A 23,087-nucleotide genomic window follows, 5' to 3' on the forward strand; every position below is an offset into this window, starting at 1 on the left:
GGAATCTGTAGGCTTTCGCTCTAAAATGTATTAAGCCTTCCTACCATAAAAAAATGTAAGTGCACATCAATATTAACTTCGAGTACTTATGTTATTATATTATTATAATATCGTCCAAATTTCTAGTAAAGATAAGAAAAAAAGTAAAATAAATCTAAACCTATGGTACATACTTAATAGCTGGTAATACCTACTACGCAGTAAGAGTGTGAACCCGGCTTAAGAGTATGACCACACCATAGTAAGACTCGTAGCAATAAAAGGAAAATATTTATGTGTATTTAAAAAATGCTTTTTTTAAATATTATTATGTGTCATTATTTAGGTAAAAGCTTATGAAAATTCGTAAAAAGGGTCGGCGCATCCCAAACGGCTTCCGTCGAAAAATGTTTTACGAACCGGTAAATTCCCAAACTGCTGACGGTAATACCGGTATACCGATTTTAAGTCGATTTACCGATATACTGTACCTATTGGCTATTATACCGTTGTATAATTTAAATCTAAAATTAATTTTTAAAACTGAATACTGATCCATCTTCTGTGAATCGTTCCACGGTAAATTCAACAGCGAATTCAATAGCTGCAGCTCATCCAAAATCCAAATACCTACTTTTGAAGTTATTGACATAGGTACTGACAGAAATACAATCTCAGACGCAAATTGAAAATCGAAGTCATGTCAATACATATTACACACAAATCGAAAAAAAATTATTAATAAATATGTATTCATAAATAATTTGATTTATTAAATGGAGATAAAATGACTCATAACTCACAGCTCGTCATGGTTCCAAAAAATATTTTTTTAGCGACCATTTCATACCAGTATGATGAGCGTCAAAAAGTCTTAACAAGAATAAGAACCCCCAACCCCTAAGTAAAGGTAGAAACACAAAACACGGAGGTTTGCTTAACATATTAGAAATTAGAATTTACAAATATCAAGCATAGTATAAAAGGAATTATATAAATATAATATAGGAATTATTTATTATAATCTTATAGGTTAGGTTAGGTAAGGGTCAAGAAGTGGTGTAATTACGGGAGGGAGGAGAGATTTAGCCCCTCCCCCCCATATGACATTTTTTTAAAACTGACAAACCATATTTAACTATATACATACTAAGTAAGGTATTGCTATATTAGGTTCTATACTCTTTAGTATATTTCATAGAAATAATACATAAAAACCCAACTCGCCTATGCTAGCTATACGCAGAATTAAGATAGTATTACTTCGAAGTAACACTATTTTTTTTATAATCAGTATTTAGTAATCACAATTCACAAATATATTGGGATAACAATGTGACTCAGCTTCCAAGCAATTTTACGAACATTTTTTTCGGAACCCTATGTATTTGATCGAATTTAGAACATTAATGCAATATTGCAATCAGAATTTGTCGGACTTAAATCATTGGCATCATTTCAGTTTTTGAGAGGGGGGCAAAATTTTTGACCAGCCTATATTGAAACTGAAAAAAAACCGCTTGCTAACAATTACATTACAATTGTACATAAAATATGTAAAGAGTCAGAGAGATACCTAAATTTATTACCTACTACCTATATTATTATGTTGTGTTTTACTTATTTACAATAACGCTAGCTGCGGGCTGCAATCATGCCGTTATCAGTTATCCAAGGAATTATTATTGTTAGTATAAAACCACCACCACCACCGGTGACTTTGCCGATGATAAAGTCATCCTGGCTCTTCACCATGACCCTCACGAGGCGTCCAGCAGAATCCAAACCCACCTTGACATCCTCTCGACTTGGTACAAAGAATGGGGGCTCAAACTCAATGAATCCAAATCCATCCACTGCACATTCACTCTCAGACCAATAAGCTGCCCCCCTATCACACTTAACAACCAACCTCTCCCGACCGCTCAAAATGTCCGTTACCTAGGCTTATGCCTAGATCGTCGACTCACGTGGGCTACCCACATACGTAACAAACGACTTGTACTAAATAATCGTCAAAGACAACTTCGCCTCCTCCTATCATCCAAACATCTCTCACTACACAATAAAATCCTCATGTACAAAGTACTCCTCAAACCTATCTGGTCTTACGGAATCCAACTCTGGGGTTCAGCCAAAGACTCCAATATAAATCGAATCCAAACATTCCAATCCAAATGCCTTAGGCAGATAACTAAAGCCCCTTTTTATGTTACAAACGATACCCTCCACAGGGACCTCCTCATTCCGACAGTAAAAAATGTTGCCAAAACCCTATATAAACGTTTCCACCTTAAACTTTCAAATCACCGAAACCCTCTCATCCAAAACCTATCCTCCCGAACAATCCCGGGCGACCCTGGCTGACGTTTAAAGCGTAGCTGGTGCCGTGACCTACTAGTCGACTAGTCCACCATCCCGTTATGAAGTGCTATTAATGAATAGCTTCTTCTTCAAGCCAACCATGACCAATGCCCTATAATTGTATTACCCCTCCATTGTGCTTATTGTAATTTTATTTTTATACAGATTGTGCAAATAAAAACAAATATGACTAAAAAAAAAAATAAAAAAAAGTATAAAAAAGATTTGAGATAATATCATCCTAAAATAAACTTTGGAGAAATCTCCACTAAATCACAATACATAAGGAAAAAAACATTTTACATAATTTCAAAGTTATAACTATGTTGGCTTAATAATAAAAAAAAGTTCATGAAAATTAACCGCCCCCAAGTTACACCAGGAGAGCCCCCTAAATACTTGCCCGTACACACGTACGGCATTGCGAAAACGGTTTTGCGCGAGAAAGAACTGAGAAGGCTACAGTCATAACTAAGAAACGAATTTTTCACCACATATAAAGGAGAAATTTGGCCGTGCAATAACGTTTTTATTTTTTTGATATCACTTATATGAAAAAAGTTCTAATTGTTTCAAAATACTTTATTATTTGTGTTTTTTAAACTTAAATAACTTTTTTTGAAGTTTCCGATAACGGAAAAATAAAAACGTTATTGCACAGCCAAAGTTCTCCTTTATATGTGGTGAAAATTTCGTTTCTTAGTTATGCCTTCTCGGTTTTTTCCCGCGGAAAACAGTTTTCGCTATGCCGTACGTGTGTAAGACGGAGACAACAAATGCGGGTGAAACGTCCTCTTACGACGTACCATTGTAGCAAGTATAGTAGATCCATCAACGATCAACCTTTTTGGCTATTTTGCTTTTTATCATAATATTCTTTTCAAATATACCCATTAGCGTTATTAACCAATAGCTGAATAGCCAGACGCCCAGACAGTTATAGTCATTACTAGGGCAGAGGACATGTAGCTCTAAAAAGTCCCCAAATATGCATTTAAATATACAAAATATGCATTAAAAATATGCACTTGAATATAAAAAATATGCATTTTAAAGTGGATATTTTTGAATAAAAAATAAGAATTTTTCTGTTGGTACTTATTATTTTGATGAAAAAATGTTATTTACAACTTTATTTAACAACTTACAATTAATTATTTGATAATATAATAAATTAATAACCCGACAAATTGCGGCATTAGATCGGCAAATCTCGAGAAATATCGTCGATATCAACGTTATTTTGGATGTATAAATAAATAAATAAAAACGTCGAAGAAAAAATTTGGTAAACCTATAAATTATTAAAAATATGCATCTAAAAGTTTGCCCTAAAAACCAAAAAAACGCAAAATATGCATTTATATGCACAGTAAAATTTCAAAATTAGCTTTTTGGTAGCATGAAACGCATTTGTTTCGCACTCTGCTATTTTTGTGACTGTGCAAAAAAATATGCAAATGCTACAAGTCCTCTGCCTTAGTCATTACTCTTTACCGTCACTGGGCAATGATGAGCGCGCTTTGTAGTTCGTTAGCATCGAGAAATCGATGTTTCAACAAAAGAATTGCCCAAGAGCTTGGCAATTCTGCATTTTGTTTGGACACGTCGGCCTTGGAAATGTGGCAACACTGCTCGCTATTGATATTTTCTTTTCTCCATCATGTAAATTTGTAAAAAAAAATTACATTTTTTAATTGATATACATATATTATATTATCATGTATAATATGTTATATGTATATTATTTAATAAATATTAGTTTTAGTGTGTAGGTCTTAAGCAATTGTAATTTGTAAATTGTAATTATATTTTGTATTATTATTCGAAAACGGCTTTGACGTTTTCTTAATTCGACACCGTTCTATCGTCGCCCGACACAGTCCATTCTGTGGCCGTTACGGCCATAATCACTCCATTATTCTTCCTCATCTCTATAAAGGTAAAGTGAATAATTTCGAATTTTTTCTCGTACTATAAATGTAAAAAAATAATTTGTTCCGTTTTTCGTCTACCTAGTTGATACTTGATATTTTATCTGTTCAGAACTATCACTTCCCTATTACTGCAAGCCTCAATAATTATTTGTGATACTGGGGTGGATACTGCTGAATCGTAGGCAGTAGATATGCCTAGGTAGATTTAGTGTATAAACTTTCCCAATTTAATACGAGTCCATCAAAATAATTGGGGAGTTATTAGTTACCTACTTGCAGTAGAATCGGTCCAGCTGATTGAGTAATAGCGTTGATTATGTATACTATTTAATAGTATTTATAATCAATGGTAATAGAAATATTCCACTCAATTTGTATATTTTATCTTGCCATTTTTAAATCTATGTACCTATATATTTTTAATATTTTGATTATATTATAATTATATGAGAGTGTACTTGTGTATAACGTTACTAATACAATCAGTGGTTTAAACACACAACCCCCCTCCCCCATTGACATTTTTTCCCATAGTAAATGTATAATTTATTTATGAAAACTGTAAAAAACTTGGTTTAATTTATATTTAAAACACCCCATTTTATCATCCTGGCTACGCTACTGAATACAATAGTATACCTGAGACAATGTTTTAAGTATAAATTACCTAGTCTTGTTAAATTGTGTACAACACTTTGTTATTAATAAGCAATTTGATCAAAAAAATTATTTTGTAGATAGTTATTATATTATTAAGATTAATTATTTTATTGGTATATTTTAGACTGAAAATTGTTGTTGAAAAAATATGAATCAATCATGTTGTCCAGTTTGCACATTGTACTTACGCCCAGGAATATCTCTAACTGTCCATTTACATACGCATCCCAAAAAACAAGTCATAAAAGCTTTGTTAAACCTAACCAATCAAGCATCCCCTTCCAAATCAGACCAAGAAAACCTTTCAGATGACAGTAGCTCGTCTTCAGATTCATCCAGCCCAGCTGCATACTCTTTTATTATCCCAGATAGAGTTAATAATGCAAAAAAAAATACCTTAAAAATATCAGAGCCGGTTAATGAAGCCAGAAATAACTTCAATGCTATTAATACTGGGCTTTACCAGGGGTTTTATAATTATAATGAGGACAGAAATAGCGCTAATAACTGTCCATCACCTAAAAGCCAAAACAGTCAAGCACTTTCTGAACTACGAGATGCTCTTGAGGATAATCCCGAGGATGACGTTGATATTGAAGATAATAATGTTACTTTTGAGGATGACTATCCACCAGAATTTGAAGAAGACCAACAAGATGGCAGTATTGGTTTTCAAGGAGAATCAAATGAATCAACTCAACATCATGAAGTGTCGGAAGAAACAGGCTCGTCTGTGGCAGGTCACTTTAATGATCCGTTTCAATCAAATGGTAATCTACTTGAAAATGAAGAATATATGTCACACTATTTTTACTCAAGTGAAAATGCTCGCATATCACATACTGATCCAGATCCTCAACTTAACCCTCCTCAGTATAGTACTCTTACTACAATGGAACTACACCCAGAATATTTATCCTCAAACCATCAAGAACGTCATTTAACTCTAGATATTCAAACAGATGAACTTATGCCAGCTCATGGAGAATTATCTGGCCAAGAAAGTTTAGAACCCCCTGAACCAATACTTGCATCCATATGGACAATGAAAAGTAGTGATGATATTCTGCCTCATACTAGTACTGCATGGGATGATACTGTACACGAAGTGAGTACTGCTGCTAGAAATTTAATGTGTTTAAAAAACAGAGAAGAAATCCCTAAAGAAGATACTAAAGAAATAATAGAAAAAAAAGAAGTAAAACCACTTGTAGGAAAATTAATTTGTCCATATTGCAAATTAAAGTTCAGCGATGTTAAATCACGTAAAGTACATATCAATGAAGAACATAGAAATGAAGAAGGCGTAAAGAAAGGTTTGATGTACATAAAACCATTTTCAACCAAAATAGAGACTGATTTGGAAGAATCAGTTCAACCAACTACTTTGAAAGTGGAATGTGGCATTTGTGATCAACCTTTCGAAAATTATACACAAATGACATTGCATTTTATTGATACTCATAAAGGTACCAATTATATTTTAATATATTATTTACATTAAGTTTTATTAAATTTACATCAAAATTAAAACATAAAAAATAATATAAAATACAATGATTGATTTGAATGAACAAAAAATATTTTTATTATATTTTAATACTCATTGTATTGATTTTCAAATACCTACTTATTAAGAATCTCAAATTAAACATCTCTCTAAAATAATGTTTTAGCATAATAACAGAAATACAGTACTTGTTATATACTATATAGTATATGGCAGAGACGGTCAAATGGTCGATCACAGACAACATCAAAATCAATCCCCCTTCTTAGAATTTATTAGACATTTTATAACAATCAGTTACAACGGTCGACAATAAATTGATGTATTTTTTATGGCTTCTCCAGTGAAAGAAAAGTATATTCTCAATATATCTTTATCAAAAAATTTTGGCCACTCTTGCTATATAGGTATATAACACTTATTTAAACATTTTTTTCATAAGTTATAACCAATATAATGATAAAAAGGTTGATTATTTTTTATTACACAATATATATTTTCCATATTTCATCAAAATGATATTGATTAAAACTAAACAAACAAATAATTTTAATAAACCATGTACCTAATTAATTTTATTTTGTAATTATTTTTCCAGATAAGAATAATTTATGTCCAACATGTAACATAGTGTTTCCTTTGATAACAGAATTTCGAGAACATATACAAAATATTCATCCATTGCCATGTAGTTTCTGTCCAAGGAAATTCCATTCCCAATTTAATTTAACCACTCATTTGAAACGTCACCTTCAAATTAAGCCATTCGTTTGTGAACAATGTAATAAATCTTTTGCCAGTCGTGTTAAACTTCAAGATCACATGAATGGTCATCTCAATATAAAACCATACACTTGTTCTATGTGTGATCAAGCTTTTAGTTGCAAATCAAATTTAAATAGTCATATTCGTAAACAACATCAGAGTAATGGAACTCCAAAAGATTTTTATTGCCATTGTGGAGAGGTGAGTAAAGAAAAACAAATAAATTAAATCATTTTTATTCCACTATTATTATATTGTTTATAATTTTTTTTTTAGGTATTTCACTCATTAAAAAAGCTTGCATGGCACAAGGAAACTCATGAAGATAAACCAAAACAATGCCCATGGTGTTCAGAACGTTTTGTTCACTCAACATCTTTGACTAGGCATATACGACGTTCACATGATTCCTCTTATTTACCTACAAAAGATCGTGATATTGAAAACATGAGCTGTCATTTATGTAATAATACATTTTTGCGTAAATCTTTTGCTACCCATATGCTTATTCACAAAGATTTAAGACCTTATTCTTGTAATATATGCAACCGATCATTTCGAACTAAATGGAATTTAAGAATGCATCAGTGGACTCATATGTCACGCACGCACAAACCTTTTAAATGTACCCAGTGCAAAAGTGCATTTTATCTCAAACATGAATGGGAAGCTCATGTACGTGCACACAATGGTGTTCGTCCATTTACATGCAATGAATGTGGAAAACAATTCATCAGGAAAAAACATTGTATGAGACATATGGCAGAACACGAGGAAGGTAATCGTTCATATGAATGCAAGGAATGTGGCAAAAAGTGAGTAAAATTAAAACTAAAATATTACATCACATAAAATTTAGATCTCCCAAATTAAGCACGATTTTCAAAAATTCTGACTGGTACATCACAACACGAATTCCTCCAATCACACATTGTATGATCTGATCTACCGATTAATGCAGCGGTGGTCAAGTGTCAGGGGGAGGGGGTTATTAGTTAACATGCACTGTTTAAATATTAAATATATAATTTATGGTTATCAGATTTTTACATTGAAAAAATGTCTAGGGGAGATCTATCCAAAGATGGACCTCCACTGAGTAAAAGTCATAATTGTAGTCTGTTTTATATTTTGTTATCAATAATAGACCAGTTCTAGTTGTGCACCGATGCTCACTATTTTTGTCAATGCACGACCAAAAATTATTGTTCTTTCTAAATATAAATATATATAGGTAATTAATATTTTATCTAAAATATTAAATAACACCAAAAGTTTTTTGCCTTATACTTTGAAAATATAAAATTGTATGTAAACCCAAGTATTGTCACCCAAAGACTAAATATACGATCAAAAAGTATATCGTGCAGGAAAAGGGAGTGCTAATCTTTATTACCATTAAATCACGATAATAAAGATATAAATTGCGTGGTAGAGCGCATACCTACGATAAGATAGCCCAAATATATTAATATTGTTAATAGGACAATAGGTACTTGTAAAAAAAAATTTTTATTCAATATATTTTGGTTATCAATGTTTTCATAATATAATGTATATATATATTTATTTTTAAATGTTAAATTATTTATGAATAAATTATAATTTTCCCAAACTAATTGTTTGTAATTGTGTTGCTTAGGTTCCACCGTAGTTATTATCTGACAGATCACTTAAAGACACACACTGGACAAAAGCCTCATACATGTCATATATGCGGCAAAACAACAAGTTCTAAGTCGAATCACAACAAACATGTCCGTACACACCATGCGAGAGAATCAATAAACACTGAAGGTTGATATCTAGCAGGTTTAAGCTTCATTAATAATTTACAAGCAAATGGTTTTAATATTTAGACTTAAGGAATAATTTTTATAAACTAAATTTGTATTTATAGATTCTTAATTTTTATTAAATTGGCTGGTCCAATAAAATAGTGATTTCAAAATATTTTAATAATATATCAGAATTTTTGTATTTTTATTTATTTGTTTATAACCTATACTGTAGATATGATATTATATATTATTATAAATAACTTCTGTAATTAAAAATATAAATAATTTTAACCGTCGGTTGTAAGTGTTTACCATCTCTTTAATTAATTATTTCAACTATTTGAAATGTTATTACCAACTCGTCTTTAATAGTGATTTAAATTTTAAATTGTACTTGACTGGGTTCTAGCAATTTTCGTGAACAAATGTGTAATGTGTATGTATATATGTATGTGTATGTCCTTCGATTGTGTACTATTAATCAAAGCACTTGTGTTGAGTTATTTACCTTAAGTATTTTTAGTTTTATTTTAGGTACCTATGCAATATATTTTTTAAGTTTAGCATGGTAAAATGTTTTTTTTTATTTATGATAATATTGATGTTATTTTACAATTTTGTTTTTATAAATTGTGGATATAATTATATAAACCTAAGTAATATATATCCAATGCGTCTAAATTGGAAATAAAATTGTATTGTAATTTTCAATATCTTGCTATTAGATGTACGTACAAATAATGTAAATAATCTATAATTTTTCGAACTTTCCTTAAAAATACTAAAATATAAAATTAAAATGTTTTCTGTATTTAATTTATATTTATGTTGAATTACGAAACATATTTCTTACCTATTTAAAACCAGAATTTACAAAATAAGAATATTATTTTTGTAGTCATAGTTTTAAAAATATATGTTTACCATAATTATTTATTTGAGTAAATACACTTAGTAAAAACATTTTAATTTTATAATAAAAAAATATATTTTAGGTAAATTTTCGAAAAATTTTAAAATAATGTTATGAGTTAATGTTTTTAGTAACATATTCATTGTTTGTTATCGTTTTATAATTCATTTTATTTATAGTATTCATCTATTAACTTAGAGGATATTATTTTTCTTAAAATGCAATTTAGAATTTATTTAAATTTGGTTCTTTTGCAGTAAAAAAATGTTTAAATTATAAGAATGTCAAAATATTTTATAATATAAACAATTATACTATATTATTTTTTAAAAATAATAATGGTTTTTGTTTTTCCATTTTATTAAATTAACTACTTACTTAAGTAATTGTTAAAATTGATGAAAACACAAACATTTAATTTATTACCATGTACTCATGTTTTATACTGTAGAACATTTAAGTATAATTTAAAAAAAGTGGGTAAGTGAATGTCGCTCTGCTGTATAGTAGGTTACAAGTGAGTCACTGTAATGAATGGTGTAAATTTAAATTCAATAATATAATAACATTGTATAATAAAAACAATTCTGAGCGATGACAGTTTGTCAGTCAAGACGGTATATTTTATATTGTTATTATCTTAATTTATTATAGTCTGTATATTGATAACTGTTATGAATTACAACAAAATAACTAAATTCGTTTTTTTTTATTCGTTTTTTTTTATTCGTTTCTATGGTGATAAACTGATAAATAAAGCGTTAAAAAACTAAAACCCCATTTTTAGCGGTTATTTGTAATTGAGAAAATCGAAAAATGACATCTTTAAAGTACCATCTTGATCCAATTTGCTAAAAGATAAGATACTATATTATGTTGAAACTGAAGCACTCCTGGTAGAAATGTTGTCTACAGGATAAAAAAAATAAGCACTTGGTATTGTAAAACCAGTTGATCCCTCGCTCCGCTCAGAATCTATAATACGTACGTGTGTATATATTTTGTTTGAAATCATGAAGAAAAAAATATTAATTACTGAACAATTAAATATAATAATAATTAAACTGTTACAGTATATTTGATATACAAATTACTTTTTAATGGCCTTTTAACTTTCAATAGACTTAAGAGTTAATAACAAACGAGTCAACACAACATCCAAGTATGGGAAATCGTTTTTTAAAGCTTCCACAACACTTATTAAGTTGGAATTCTTCGATCCCTGAGCTGTAATTGCTTCGTTCATTTTTGATTCACTTTTTATCAGCAAACGGTATTTTTCATTTTTTACATCTTCCAAGAATTTGATATGATTTTGCTTGAAGTTTAATTTATAAAAGTCCTAGAAAAAAAGTAAATATAGGACTGTTATTACTTATTGAACCATCAAAAATAATTTTTAATCCATATCATAAATTAGGTACTAAATAAAAAAAATATTTTCTTTTATATACAATAAATTATTACTATAATAATAACTTTCCTAGTTTCCTAACTAAATTTCTAAGCCGGATGACGTTGGCATATATTGGAATTATTTTTACTATGGGCAAATTTACCACTGGTCAAATATAGTTAAGCCTTTATTAAACATTTTTGAGGGAGCCGCCGAGTGGTTATAATTATAAAATAAACAATAGAAATGGACTTTGCACAATTTTATTTTTTAAATATTTGTTATTATATTATAAATATATTATAAATATATTATAAATATATTATGTAAAATTTATTTTAGATTCTGAGCGGACCGATTGAATTTTACTATGATATGTGTTTTATTCTAATTTTTTTAAAATTTTTTTTAAAATTTTGTTTTTTATCACTGTTAGGGGCAATAAAACTACTTCGATTTTCTTTAAAAGTATCTTGTTTAACGGGAAAGTGAATCTAGTAGGTGCATTCGGGAAGTCAAAATTTTAAATTCCCAATAGCTTTCAAAAGCGTCGAGAAGAACAAAACTAAATTAAGGAAAAACTGCAATTTTTATGCAAAATCAGTTTTTGACAAAATCGATTTTGGTTTTTGGTGTAACTCTAGGACAAATGACTGTATATACCTACATAACATTTTATCTAAATGTTTATATTATCATTTTCTATACTTAATAAACTTTTAAACATATTTTGAATCGTTTCGAGTTGTTTGCGGACATTTTTAAATTTGTTTTAAGCTTTTTTTTTGTTTTTTTTTTTATAATTGTCAATACAACTTTAATTATTAGGTCGTAAAAATTTAATACAAGGATCCTGATATGTTGTTACAATAGTAGTTGAAAAATATTTAAAATACATATACACAATTTTTTTATAAACAGTTCAAATTTTGACAACATTTATCAAAATCTCAAAAATGATCAATTATTGTGATAATTAAAAAATTATAAAATGTTTAATTTTTATAACTAAGGATTGAAAATTTAAAACAAAGATTCCCATAAATTGTTCATACCGTAATCAAAAAATTCACAATAATATCATAATGTTACTTAGGCTGACATTATCTTCGCTCAGAATCGTTTTTCGTATACAATGATATTATATTATAATATCATTGAATTCATATTTAATATCATCCATTACAGTGACCTACTTGTAATCTACTGTCCAGCCGAGCGACATCCACTTACCCGCTTTTTATATATTATATATATTACTTGACAATTAATGTTATATTACGTTGAATCATCAAAAATTAAGACCTGGTAATCTAACATTCCCTCGTTGATTCCTAAAAAACGTTTTTAATCAACCTAGTTTTTAAAGATTCCTGTAAATAGTGAAAACACAACAGTGAATGGAAATCAATTTCTAAAAAATAGAACGAATAATCAACGTAATGTATGTAAACATAACTCATTGATGATTAATGATTATCACTTATTAGTGATTTGGAAGTATATAATTTAAATTCTAATTTTCATAATTTATATTATAGACAATCAAAATACAAAAACCCATTGCAAATATGTTATAGGAGGGGGGGACATATTAGGGGGAATATTAGGGGGACTATTTACTCAATAACTAATCTTAAAATTACTAAAAATAGCAATTTCGCCAGCAATATACAAACTTTAAGTTTTAAAGCATTCATATCTTCAATATTTTTTGCTAAATCGTTAATATTTTGTTCAACGTTGATACATTTATCTCTTAAATGTGTAAGTTTACACTCCAATTCTATTTTATAATTTTGTGCATGATTTATGTCTTGGTCTATTTTTTTACATTTCTGTAACGTAAATTTAAAAAATATGAATTAGTATTATTATTTACTGATACATTTTTTTGTAAAGCAATATGCATTTATTATGTGTTTAATAGATAAAATGTAGATGGTTATATATTTAAATCATATAGCTGTTATGGAAACATAACTATAATAGTAGGTACCTGTACCTATACGCCTAACCTTATATTAACATAAACGATTGGTACATGATTATATCAAACCAAATAAGTATTTTTCCTGAAATATAATATTTATAAAGTTTATTAGATTCTGAGCGGAGTGTTGATTTTACTAGGCTTGTTTCATTTTTAATTTGTATACTTTTTATAGTAGAAAAAATGCTTTGATTTTGAACATAAATATCTTTTATTGTATGAAATTGAATACAGTTGATACTTTTGGGAGGTCAAAATTAAAAATCACCAGTACCTACTACCTACTTTGCAAAATAACAGGAAAAAAAATTAAAGATAGAATTTTTACGCAAAATCAGTTTTCAACAAAATCGTTTCTGTTTTGACTTAAAAATAAATTACTGAAGGAACTTCACATTTTTACCGAATAATTAAATCAACATTTACTAGACATGAACAATTTGAAAATATTTGGCTGCCTTAGTGCTATTTTAAATTTTCGGCCTTTTTCGATTTATTTATGAAAATGTAATACAAGGTTCCTCCATAAGTTTTTCATGCATCAAAAATAAAATGTCACAATAATTTCTTATAAGCGTTTAAAAGTTCAAATTTGTACAAAATTCTTTAGTTCTCAAAATTTAAAAATTATTTTTAATATAAAATTCATAACGTTTTCAATCTTTATACCTTAAGTTTTCTTACAATAATTAATAGAAAAAATTTGCACAATTCCACAAATAATTTTTTATAAACGTTTGAAGTTTAAATTTGAACGAAATTAGATATTTAAACAAAGAATAGTGTTTGTTACAATTTTAGTTATTATTTTGTAACTCAAAAATATTCGTGAGGACTTGAAATTGTTGCGTATATCATTAAATTGTATTATACAGTATATACACGCAACACGCAATGACATTTTAAAAATATTTAGGATTAATTTCAAACTATTGCCTATATAGTTTATACCGTATTAATGTATTACCAATAGTAATATAATAAATTACTATAATTACAATACAAATATTGAAATATACTATAGACAGTAGACACGTACGTATACAATGATTTATCAATGAATTCAAATTTATCACGACCATTGTCTAATGAACCCATAGGCGAAAATAGGGGGGGGGACTAAGTCCCCCAAAATGTCGGTCAAGTCCCCTCAGTTAAAAATCTAGTAATTAGTACTAATTTTTATATTCCGTGGTACTAAGCAATATGGCCTATGCAGGGCTTGAGTCCCCCCAAAAAATTTAGCCAATTTGCGTCTATGAATGGACCTACTGAACGACGAGGTAACTTGACTTCTACAGGCGTTTTTCTATTAACAATTTTTGTTGGTATCAAAATAAGAACTGCCAATAAATTAATTTAAGTTAATTAAATTCCTATGTCCTAACTGTTTAATTTAAGGTCAACGGACACATGATAAATGTTTTATAGATATTTAAATTAAATGATTATCAATAATTTATCATAAATAATAATAAGTAGAGTCACAGTTTTAATTTGTCTTATCATTATTCGCATGTCATCCAGGGTCTTCAACAATTTTTGTTTTGTACCATTTTTGTAGCTTGAATTCTTTGATGCAAATGAATTGTATATCGTTTCCCGTTTCAATATGCATTTTTCTAAATCCGACATTATTTTGTCCAACATTTTTTTCAATCTACTTTCCGTCATCTACAAACAGAATATTACAAATTTGATCGGTAATCACTCTAGTGTTTATAATACAAAAGTTAAAAGAATAAAAACTAAACAATAAACTTAAATATAGTATCGTAATTTAACTAAAATGTTACTAATATAGATACCATATGAAATTATTGTTATAAATTATAATTTATAATACTATGATAGTATAGATAACTGACAACTGTTACATACCTGCATTTTATGTATTTCCTTTTGTATAACATCAATGTCACCAAAAATACCTTGTTTTTTCTTAAGTTCTGTTTTCATTTCGACAAGTGACTGCACTTTAGCGTCCCACGATTTACTTTCTCGTTGTTTTTCAATGTATGTTTTTTTAATTTCGTTCAATTCATTTTTTAACAATTTTAGAAGGTCAATATATTCCAAACACTGCTTTTCATTTTCCTATAAAATATTTTCAGTTGTCTTTGTACTTAATTATTGTAACAAGTCTAACAAGATATGTGTGTTTAAAATAAAACGTATTAAACTAATTAAATACAAGAGTATACATATTTAATGTATTATTTCAAATAATAACTATATAATATGTAACTAAATTGAAGTTTTTTGAACTATATTTATACACGAATATCAATCTAAATAGTAAATACGTATCATATCAAATACATTTAATTCAACCAAAGCAGAGCTTTGTATCCATTCATTTTCATTCAAAAGTTTAGTACTTTTCCCTTTATTTTTTCCAAAAACTTCATTATATTTCACAACTTCATTTCTCATGTTCGTAAGTTTTCTTTTATGCTGATCGACTTCTTTGGATAAAGAAACGATTTCGAGATCAAGTTTTTTACTTTTTTTAAGATTTTGTGTATCATCTAAAATATATAATAAATTAATTTTAAAAATTACCCATACACATACAATGATTTATGTATCTATTTATGTGACATACTGATAATGTCATAAATCATAATGTATATTATATTGAGACCATAGTTTTATACTCGTTTTTTTTAATCTTATATAATTGAGTAAGTTATTATTTCCCTCAAATAATGTCAAAAATGATTATTATAATTCATGTATAATCCAACTCGGTGTCGGTTTGGCCCACCCGGATACCCGAAGATTTCCGGTGGTCCTTGGATATTTTTCGATATTGGGTGCCCACAGGCCAATGGGAAAAAATTCATAATTATTTATATTTAGATGCCTTATGAGTGATATATGAGTCGTAACCAAGGACGGAACCTAGTGGGGCTAGCTGCCGCCTCCTTTCCCCTCAAGACATATAAGTGCCTACTGCCTACTGGATACTATACTGGACGCTATCATTGATTATATTATATACTATAAATTCTGTATTTATAATTTTGTATGTTTGCTGTGTTTGCATAGGCGCAATCACGGGAATTTAGGGGACTAACCCCCCCCCCCCCCCCCAATATTTCCTAAATTTTTAGAAAGTTTTTCTATTTCCTATTTATTTTATAACATCTACATTAAATGTATTTAGTGTTCACACTGGTGTAGGCCTCTATGGTAAGGCGGTATTGGTTCTAAAGCTAATTATAACTATAGTTGTAGAAAATAGGGGAGGGGGGCTATAGTTGCACTTACTGCAGCGAGTTACAGCCAAAAGGAGTTGAACAATCACAATTTTTTAAGAGTTGTCATTTTTACGGGCTACGAAGTGCCCAGGATCAGCTAGTATAACAGTACCTATATAATATTAATATAAATATTTATAAATGGATTCAAATTTAACAAATCAATTACTCGACAACTACTGTACAGCAAAGCTTGCCCATATTTTTATTATTTAATTGTTCTCGTATTACTATACAGCTTTTACCTACTTATTTATATAATAATTAAATACTTACATTCACGCATCATATTCAGTTCAATAATTTGTTTATTTTTTTCATCTAATAATTGTACATTTTTGTTTTGGTTTTGAATGCAATATTGTTTTATGATATTGGTTTCATTTTCTACATCATTAATTTTACTTCTGACGTGGTCAATTTGCATTTGTGGAGTTATAACATCACCAACCTAAAGTGAAATCAATGTCAAACTTATGTAGATCAATAAATCATGTTAAAAATATTACTAATATTTACTAAATATTGTTGACTTACTTCACGTTTTTTTTTCAAAGATTCCAATTCTTTGAATTCCGATTCAATCATGTTTGATTTCATTTGCATATCTGTGTATAGTTTCTTCAGTTCAGAGTCCAAGGTAGAAATGTACAAATCTTGGTGGTTAAGATCTATAGTGAGTTCTTTTATTTGTTTCTCTAAATTATAAGTTGTAGTAAGATGTTGTTTTAGTTTTATTTGATCCACGCAAACATCGTTCTCAATTTTAACTAACACTGAATCCTATATATTATAATATTAAACATATTTTGAATAAGCATTATTATTTTCAAGAAGAAACATATTATATTTTTATTATATTACATTCTCATGATTTTTTTTTTTAAGTTCTAAAATATTGTTATTCATTTTTTGACAATAACCGTCAGTAATTAATTTATTATTAAATTCCTCTAAAATTTGATCTTCATAGATTAATTGTTGATTTGATATGTTGTTTTGTAAACGTAATAATTTGTTTAGTTCATTTTGAACAGATTTTTGTTCCTATAATAAGATATATTTTATTTAATAACAGTTTTGTATTCAAAATTGTATGTATTTGATATTATGAAATACATACAAATATCACTTCATTTAAGTTTTGATTTTGGATATCTGTCATTTTTAATATATTAAAATACTTATCCCTCAAAGAATTAAAGTTTTCTAAACATGTTTTATACCCATTTTGTAAATTTATTTGATTTTGAGTAAATTTGTTTAAAAAGTGGAGTAGTTCATCATTTTTGTTACATTCGACTTGTGAACTGCGCTTGTAACTGTAGTATTCTGTTAATAATATATGATATTTATTTTTTTCTTCTCTAAAAAATGGAAACAATGCACATATAATCTATACTTCTATTATAACGAAGAAAAATTGTTTGTTTGTTCAGGAAAATCTCTTAACTTAACCAAATTTAAAATTGTTTTCACTATAAAAAAAATAAAGTATCCCAAGGTCCAAGGATTCTATAATTTATCCCAATAAGAAGCCCTTAATTTTAGATTCTGAACAGAGCGAGAACGGCGGTTTATTTCAATATAATAGAATGGCTGGATATACTTTACAACAATGTACAACAAAAACATCAGTCATTAATAGATTTTAAAAAGTCATAGTCACAATACACGTTTTATATTAAAGCCATAATGATTTATATAGGTGATAAAATTTGTATGTGTATGTTAAAAAAAAGAAAATAACGTGATTTTTAAGTTTATTTATTAGGCGTAACACCTTTACAAAAATAAAACCAGTTCTAAGTACAAACAAATATTATGATTAATGTGTTAAAAATCAAAGTTAAACTTAAAATATTTTTTTTTTAATTTTGAACATCGGATAAGTAATGGATTTAACACAAAGTTAGAATCATATAAGACAGGGATAGCAAATAGGGTTTGGTCAACAAGTCAATTTGACACAATTCAAAAAAAAATTTCAGCCGTGTCACTAATTTATTTTATTAACACAGAGAATTTTTACAAAACACGAATGAAAAATTAATGATAATTGATAATAATGTAGATAAAAATTCTTAAAAAAATCAACTTTTATTGATTGTTAGTAACATTTTACTTCATATCGCCTGAAAAATTTTTTATGTCTGGTTAATATGCTGTTGCTTGCAATTTGTATAAACATATATAGACACATAAAAGTCTTTTGGGTACCATCGAAAACGCGTGCCACTTATTTGCCATCCGTGATATAAGAGGTAGAATTTTGTATGGGCAACGAAATGCATGGGGGGGGTCAATGGGTCATATACAATATGTTCCGGGGGGAAGTGACCGGCCGACGTCATATGAAAGTATACCCAAAATGATGAAAAAGTTCCCTTTAAAGAGTGGGTCTAACTTTTTTATTTTTTAAGTTATGGACAGTTAAATTTGTTTTTGATCAAAACCAAACCTATCACACAATTTTTTTATGGATCTTCAAAACTATTTAAGTGTTCTATCAACTAACAATTTAAACCAGAAACGTGCAAATTATTTTTATTTATTTTAAAAAGTAATTATTTTTTATCAAAAATTAATATTAATATTCTATCTTGTCTTTAAAAAATAACTAACTTATTAAATAATTGATATCACCTATAATGAGTTTATGGCTCATTTAAGCTCGATGTTTAATAAAATTATCCATTGGCAATAATTACAATCATAACAGACGTGTACTTTTTAGCAGCGTATAATTCTGCAATTATGGAAGATATGAAAACCAAAGTTTTAATTTATTCTAGATATTATTCAGTGAAATAATACAATAAGTAAAAAACCCATAATAAATACTACATTTTTTGGAGTTATACGCGATTTACTTTTAAAAATATTAATTTTTGATAAAAAATAATTACTTTTTCAAATTAGAAAAAAATAATTTGCATATTTCTGGTTTAATTGCGTATATTGTTTGATAGAACACTTAAATAGCTTTAAGATGAAAAAAAAATTACGTCAAAATGTTGCATAGTTTTGAAGATCCATAAAAAAAAATGTGTAATAGATTTGGTTTTGATAAAAAAAAGTTAACTGTCCATAACTTAAAAATAAAAAGTTAGACCCACTCTTTAAAAGATATTTCTTCATCATTTTGGGTAAACTTTCATACGACGTCGGCCGGTCACTTCGCCCCGGAACACATTGTATAGTATTATATATATCTAAGAATATTAGTCTAATAATTAATTAAATATTAAATCTTTGAAGTTAGTAGGTAGGCACTTATATAATTTATATATTATTATTTACAATATAATGTATAGTAATTACTGTAATTCTTTTATTTTTTTCTGAGAAGATTTTTCACATTGTTGAATACTTATTATAACTTCATTCCATAAAAATGTGTACTCTGCATTATCTTTATTAATAGCATCAAGACCTATTGAATTGTCCATAACTTTTTGTCTCAGTAGTTCGCTTTCTTCATACTTTGCCTTTCCTTGTTCACCTAATTGATTAATACGATCTTCCAATCGAAGATTTTCTTGAGTTAGAGACAATAATAACAGATCCTAATCATTATAAGACAATATTTATAAATGTTAAACAATATTTTGAGCTAAATTGGTTAGTTTATCTTGTTTTAGAAATTCTGATAAAAAAATTTGATCATTGAGATGTAATCCTGGATCGTTATTAATTTATCATACAAAAGTACTGAATACAATATTAATGTTGTTACGCTAATTATATCGGTCATACCTAAATCATAATTGTTCGGTGATAAAAGTTGTAGGTACCTATAATAGGTATTTGTATAGCTTTTTTTATATACATTTTTCTGTAGTCTATATTATTTTCATAATATATTATTCATTATTTAATATAATATTTATCATACACAAAAAGTTAAAATGGCAATATTATGGTTGTAATACAAATGTACAATAATAGGTACGTAAATATAGGTACATAATACTGTAATAGGAATCACAGATTAAATAAAATAAAAATTAAATAATCTGTGATAGAATTAAATATTAATAAAAGTAACTAAAAATTTTCCATTTTATGAACTCGTGAATTTTACATCTAGGGTGTTAAGTTTGTTTATAAAATAGTCAATAAGTATTTTTTTCAAAGATTAAGGAAACATCACCTGTTTTTGCTGGTTACTTAATAATTTTTTCTTATACTGTTTTGTATGATATTTTGTTTGACTACACCTATTAAATGAAATTTCCTGTTCTTTTTCGTGCTTGCTAAGTTCGTTCAGAAATCCACGACTGCATTCTATCTGACTTTTTAAAACTCTAACTAATCAGAAATAAATAAATTGTAAATATAAATTAATATATTTTTTTTAAAGCGTACATTTTTTTTCTTTATCTGCAGTTTTTTCCAAAATATCTTTGCGACGTTGTATTTGCTGTTCAATACTTTTTTCCAACTTTTCGTTTGCTGTTTCCAATTCTACTTTCATTCGGTGGAATTCACTCAATAGGTTTTGCTGTGCTGCAACTCGACTGTTTGTATTATTTATCAGACTAATAGTTGAAGACTTTTCTCTCTCTTTGGCTTTAACTACCATCCTCTAAAACATTTATTTGAATTAATTTAAAACCATTAAAGTGAATTTTTTAATTTATTATGATTAGGGTTCAGAATTAGTATTTAATAGTATACAAAATTAAAATATTAAATTGTATTTTTTTATAGGTAAGTTAGGTTATAGGTATGTTAAAAATATCATTATACCGGGTGATAATGATAATATATATTAGGTATTATGAATCATTTAGGATTTTTATGTTTAGAAATAAAATTAAAAATTTGTTTTTTAAATTGGTTATGCTTATTTTCATTAAAGCGTAAAGACGTTATTTATGGTCATTAATGTTTTTTACATAATTTAAGTACCGAATTTTGTTAATGACTCACGAGCAAAATGTTTATATTATTCTTACAAGAGTTTGTATTTCTTTTTTAATGTTTTCCGTTTGTTTCAACAACTGTAATTTCAATATATTTTGAATTTTCGCCATGAGAGGATTGTCCGACGTAAGTATAATTTGTTGGTTTTTTAATGTATCATTCGTCGATTGAGAGGTCGTGGTTCCACTGTTTACACTTTCAGACTGTTTAAGAGTAATATCACATTCAGGGCTATTTTTATATGTTTCTGTTTCTGTCCCTAAGACATAGGAAAGAAGAATATTTCCAATTTTTTTTCTATTTATAAAGTTATTCACTATAGTTAAAATCCTATAATTATTATGACAGTATAATATAGCTTGTGTAGAATAGAAACTATTTTAATTCTATTGGCATTATTATAATATTATTCGAATCTCGTTAGATATTTTTCGATATAGGATTATGAAGCAAAAGCCCATTACTCTAACTCACTCCAACTTAAACTCTCCACCTCACTTCCTGGCAATGTAATTAGAAGACTCAAAAGACAGTGGTCTGGAGACCTACTAAAATAAAAAAAAAAAAAAAACCACGACATCTAAAATGTACTCGGTCGGATGGTGCTGCTGAGTGCCTGCCCAAAAATGTTAAATTCTGCTACTTATACTATATTAAATATCCTATTTGCTCATTGTACATAATGTTGTATAGATTGTAAATTACTTAAATTAATAATAAAAAAAAAAAAGATTATGAATTTCTACAGTTTTAAAATATTATGGATTACATTTCTTGTTTTCTGTAATATTTATTTAAATATAATAACATAATATACCACAGTGTCACAGTCTATAATATATTATTATGGTACATTTTTTTTTTTAGTCACCAATCAAATTAAAACTGCTATTAGTTTCCTGCTTATGTATATGAGATGCAGATTTATTGGGATCTCCAACAGGCATGACATTTGTGTTATCATTTTTTATTTCATTATGCATCTGTAATGTTTCTTCGTCGCCCGTGAGCATTTCATTTCCTAGTTCAATCATAACTTCTACGTATTCTGATATTCCGCCTTTTAACTAAATTATAAGCAATAGGTACGAAAATGTAATACAATATAATATATTATTTTTATATAGTTATATGATTCTTAAAACATTGTGTTTATTATACTATGGCAACTTACCTACTGGCTACTAGTTACACACACATCGTATGTAATTACAACAGATTATAAAGTTTGAAAGATAAAATATAATGATGTAAAACAAAATGTTAGTTTGTTTAATACCTACTTCAGTACTTCATCAAATAAGTTCAAGGTTTTTTCTGGAGTTCCGCAAGGTGGACTGAACATTTTTATCCCCACTCATATTTAACCTTTTTGTTAACTCAATTTTTAGCAATATCCTATCCATTCGTTTATTTCTTTTTTCCAATGATGCGAAACTGTTATCCCGTATATCAGCCAATATCTCTTATAGGTACCTGCGTTCAATTCTCGACTATGGTTCAATCATTCGGAATTCTTATCTTCGAATTGAAATTAAATAAGTTGAACGACTGCAGATTCGCTTCATTAGCTAAGCGTCCCCCTGGTATC

General features: G+C 28.0%; 3 protein-coding genes across 3 annotated transcripts; 1 reads left to right on the plus strand and 2 right to left on the minus strand.

Moving 5' to 3' along the window:
* Window positions 1-4,011: 4,011 nt before the first annotated feature.
* LOC132946766 (zinc finger protein 84-like) lies at window positions 4,012-10,607 on the plus strand. The gene is made up of 5 exons (XM_061016825.1): window positions 4,012-4,285; window positions 5,065-6,409; window positions 7,049-7,416; window positions 7,492-8,030; window positions 8,858-10,607. The coding sequence occupies exons 2-5, from the start codon at window positions 5,089-5,091 to the stop codon at window positions 9,015-9,017; spliced, it is 2,388 nt and encodes a 795-aa protein (XP_060872808.1). The 5' UTR covers window positions 4,012-4,285; window positions 5,065-5,088; the 3' UTR covers window positions 9,018-10,607.
* Window positions 10,608-11,017: 410 nt separating this feature from the next.
* On the minus strand, window positions 11,018-17,481 carry LOC132947464 (interaptin-like). Its single transcript, XM_061017771.1, has 8 exons — window positions 17,429-17,481; window positions 17,102-17,347; window positions 16,841-17,015; window positions 15,621-15,829; window positions 15,180-15,395; window positions 14,787-14,972; window positions 12,985-13,143; window positions 11,018-11,251 (listed from the first exon to the last, which is right to left on the minus strand). Exons 1-8 carry the CDS (start codon window positions 17,471-17,473, stop codon window positions 11,018-11,020), a joined length of 1,470 nt encoding a protein of 489 aa, XP_060873754.1. The 5' UTR covers window positions 17,474-17,481.
* A 191-nt stretch (window positions 17,482-17,672) lies between these two features.
* On the minus strand, window positions 17,673-22,841 carry LOC132946681 (uveal autoantigen with coiled-coil domains and ankyrin repeats protein-like). Its single transcript, XM_061016733.1, has 7 exons — window positions 22,788-22,841; window positions 22,368-22,563; window positions 21,529-21,755; window positions 20,936-21,155; window positions 20,721-20,878; window positions 19,889-20,133; window positions 17,673-17,931 (listed from the first exon to the last, which is right to left on the minus strand). The coding sequence occupies exons 1-7, from the start codon at window positions 22,839-22,841 to the stop codon at window positions 17,673-17,675; spliced, it is 1,359 nt and encodes a 452-aa protein (XP_060872716.1).
* Window positions 22,842-23,087: the final 246 nt, after the last annotated feature.

The sequence above is a fragment of the Metopolophium dirhodum genome, chromosome 6 (genome assembly GCF_019925205.1).
Source record: "Metopolophium dirhodum isolate CAU chromosome 6, ASM1992520v1, whole genome shotgun sequence".
NCBI lineage: Eukaryota > Metazoa > Arthropoda > Insecta > Hemiptera > Aphididae > Metopolophium > Metopolophium dirhodum.

Coding starts and splice junctions, on each gene's coding strand:
- LOC132946766 (XM_061016825.1), top strand. CDS start 5,089: ATGAATCAATCATGTTGTCCAGTTTGCACATTGTACTTACGCCCAGGA. Junction 6,410..7,048: donor TTTTATTGATACTCATAAAG/GTACCAATTATA, acceptor TTATTTTTCCAG/ATAAGAATAATTTATGTCCA. Junction 8,031..8,857: donor TGCAAGGAATGTGGCAAAAA/GTGAGTAAAATT, acceptor TGTGTTGCTTAG/GTTCCACCGTAGTTATTATC.
- LOC132947464 (XM_061017771.1), bottom strand. CDS start 17,473: ATGAATAACAATATTTTAGAACTTAAAAAAAAAAATCATGAGAAT. Junction 17,348..17,428: donor AAAAAAAAAATCATGAGAAT/GTAATATAATAA, acceptor TATAATATATAG/GATTCAGTGTTAGTTAAAAT. Junction 14,973..15,179: donor AGGAAATACATAAAATGCAG/GTATGTAACAGT, acceptor TTCTGTTTGTAG/ATGACGGAAAGTAGATTGAA.
- LOC132946681 (XM_061016733.1), bottom strand. CDS start 22,841: ATGTTCAGTCCACCTTGCGGAACTCCAGAAAAAACCTTGAACTTATTT. Junction 22,564..22,787: donor CCTTGAACTTATTTGATGAA/GTACTGAAGTAG, acceptor CTTATAATTTAG/TTAAAAGGCGGAATATCAGA. Junction 20,134..20,720: donor TAAGTAACCAGCAAAAACAG/GTGATGTTTCCT, acceptor TATAATGATTAG/GATCTGTTATTATTGTCTCT.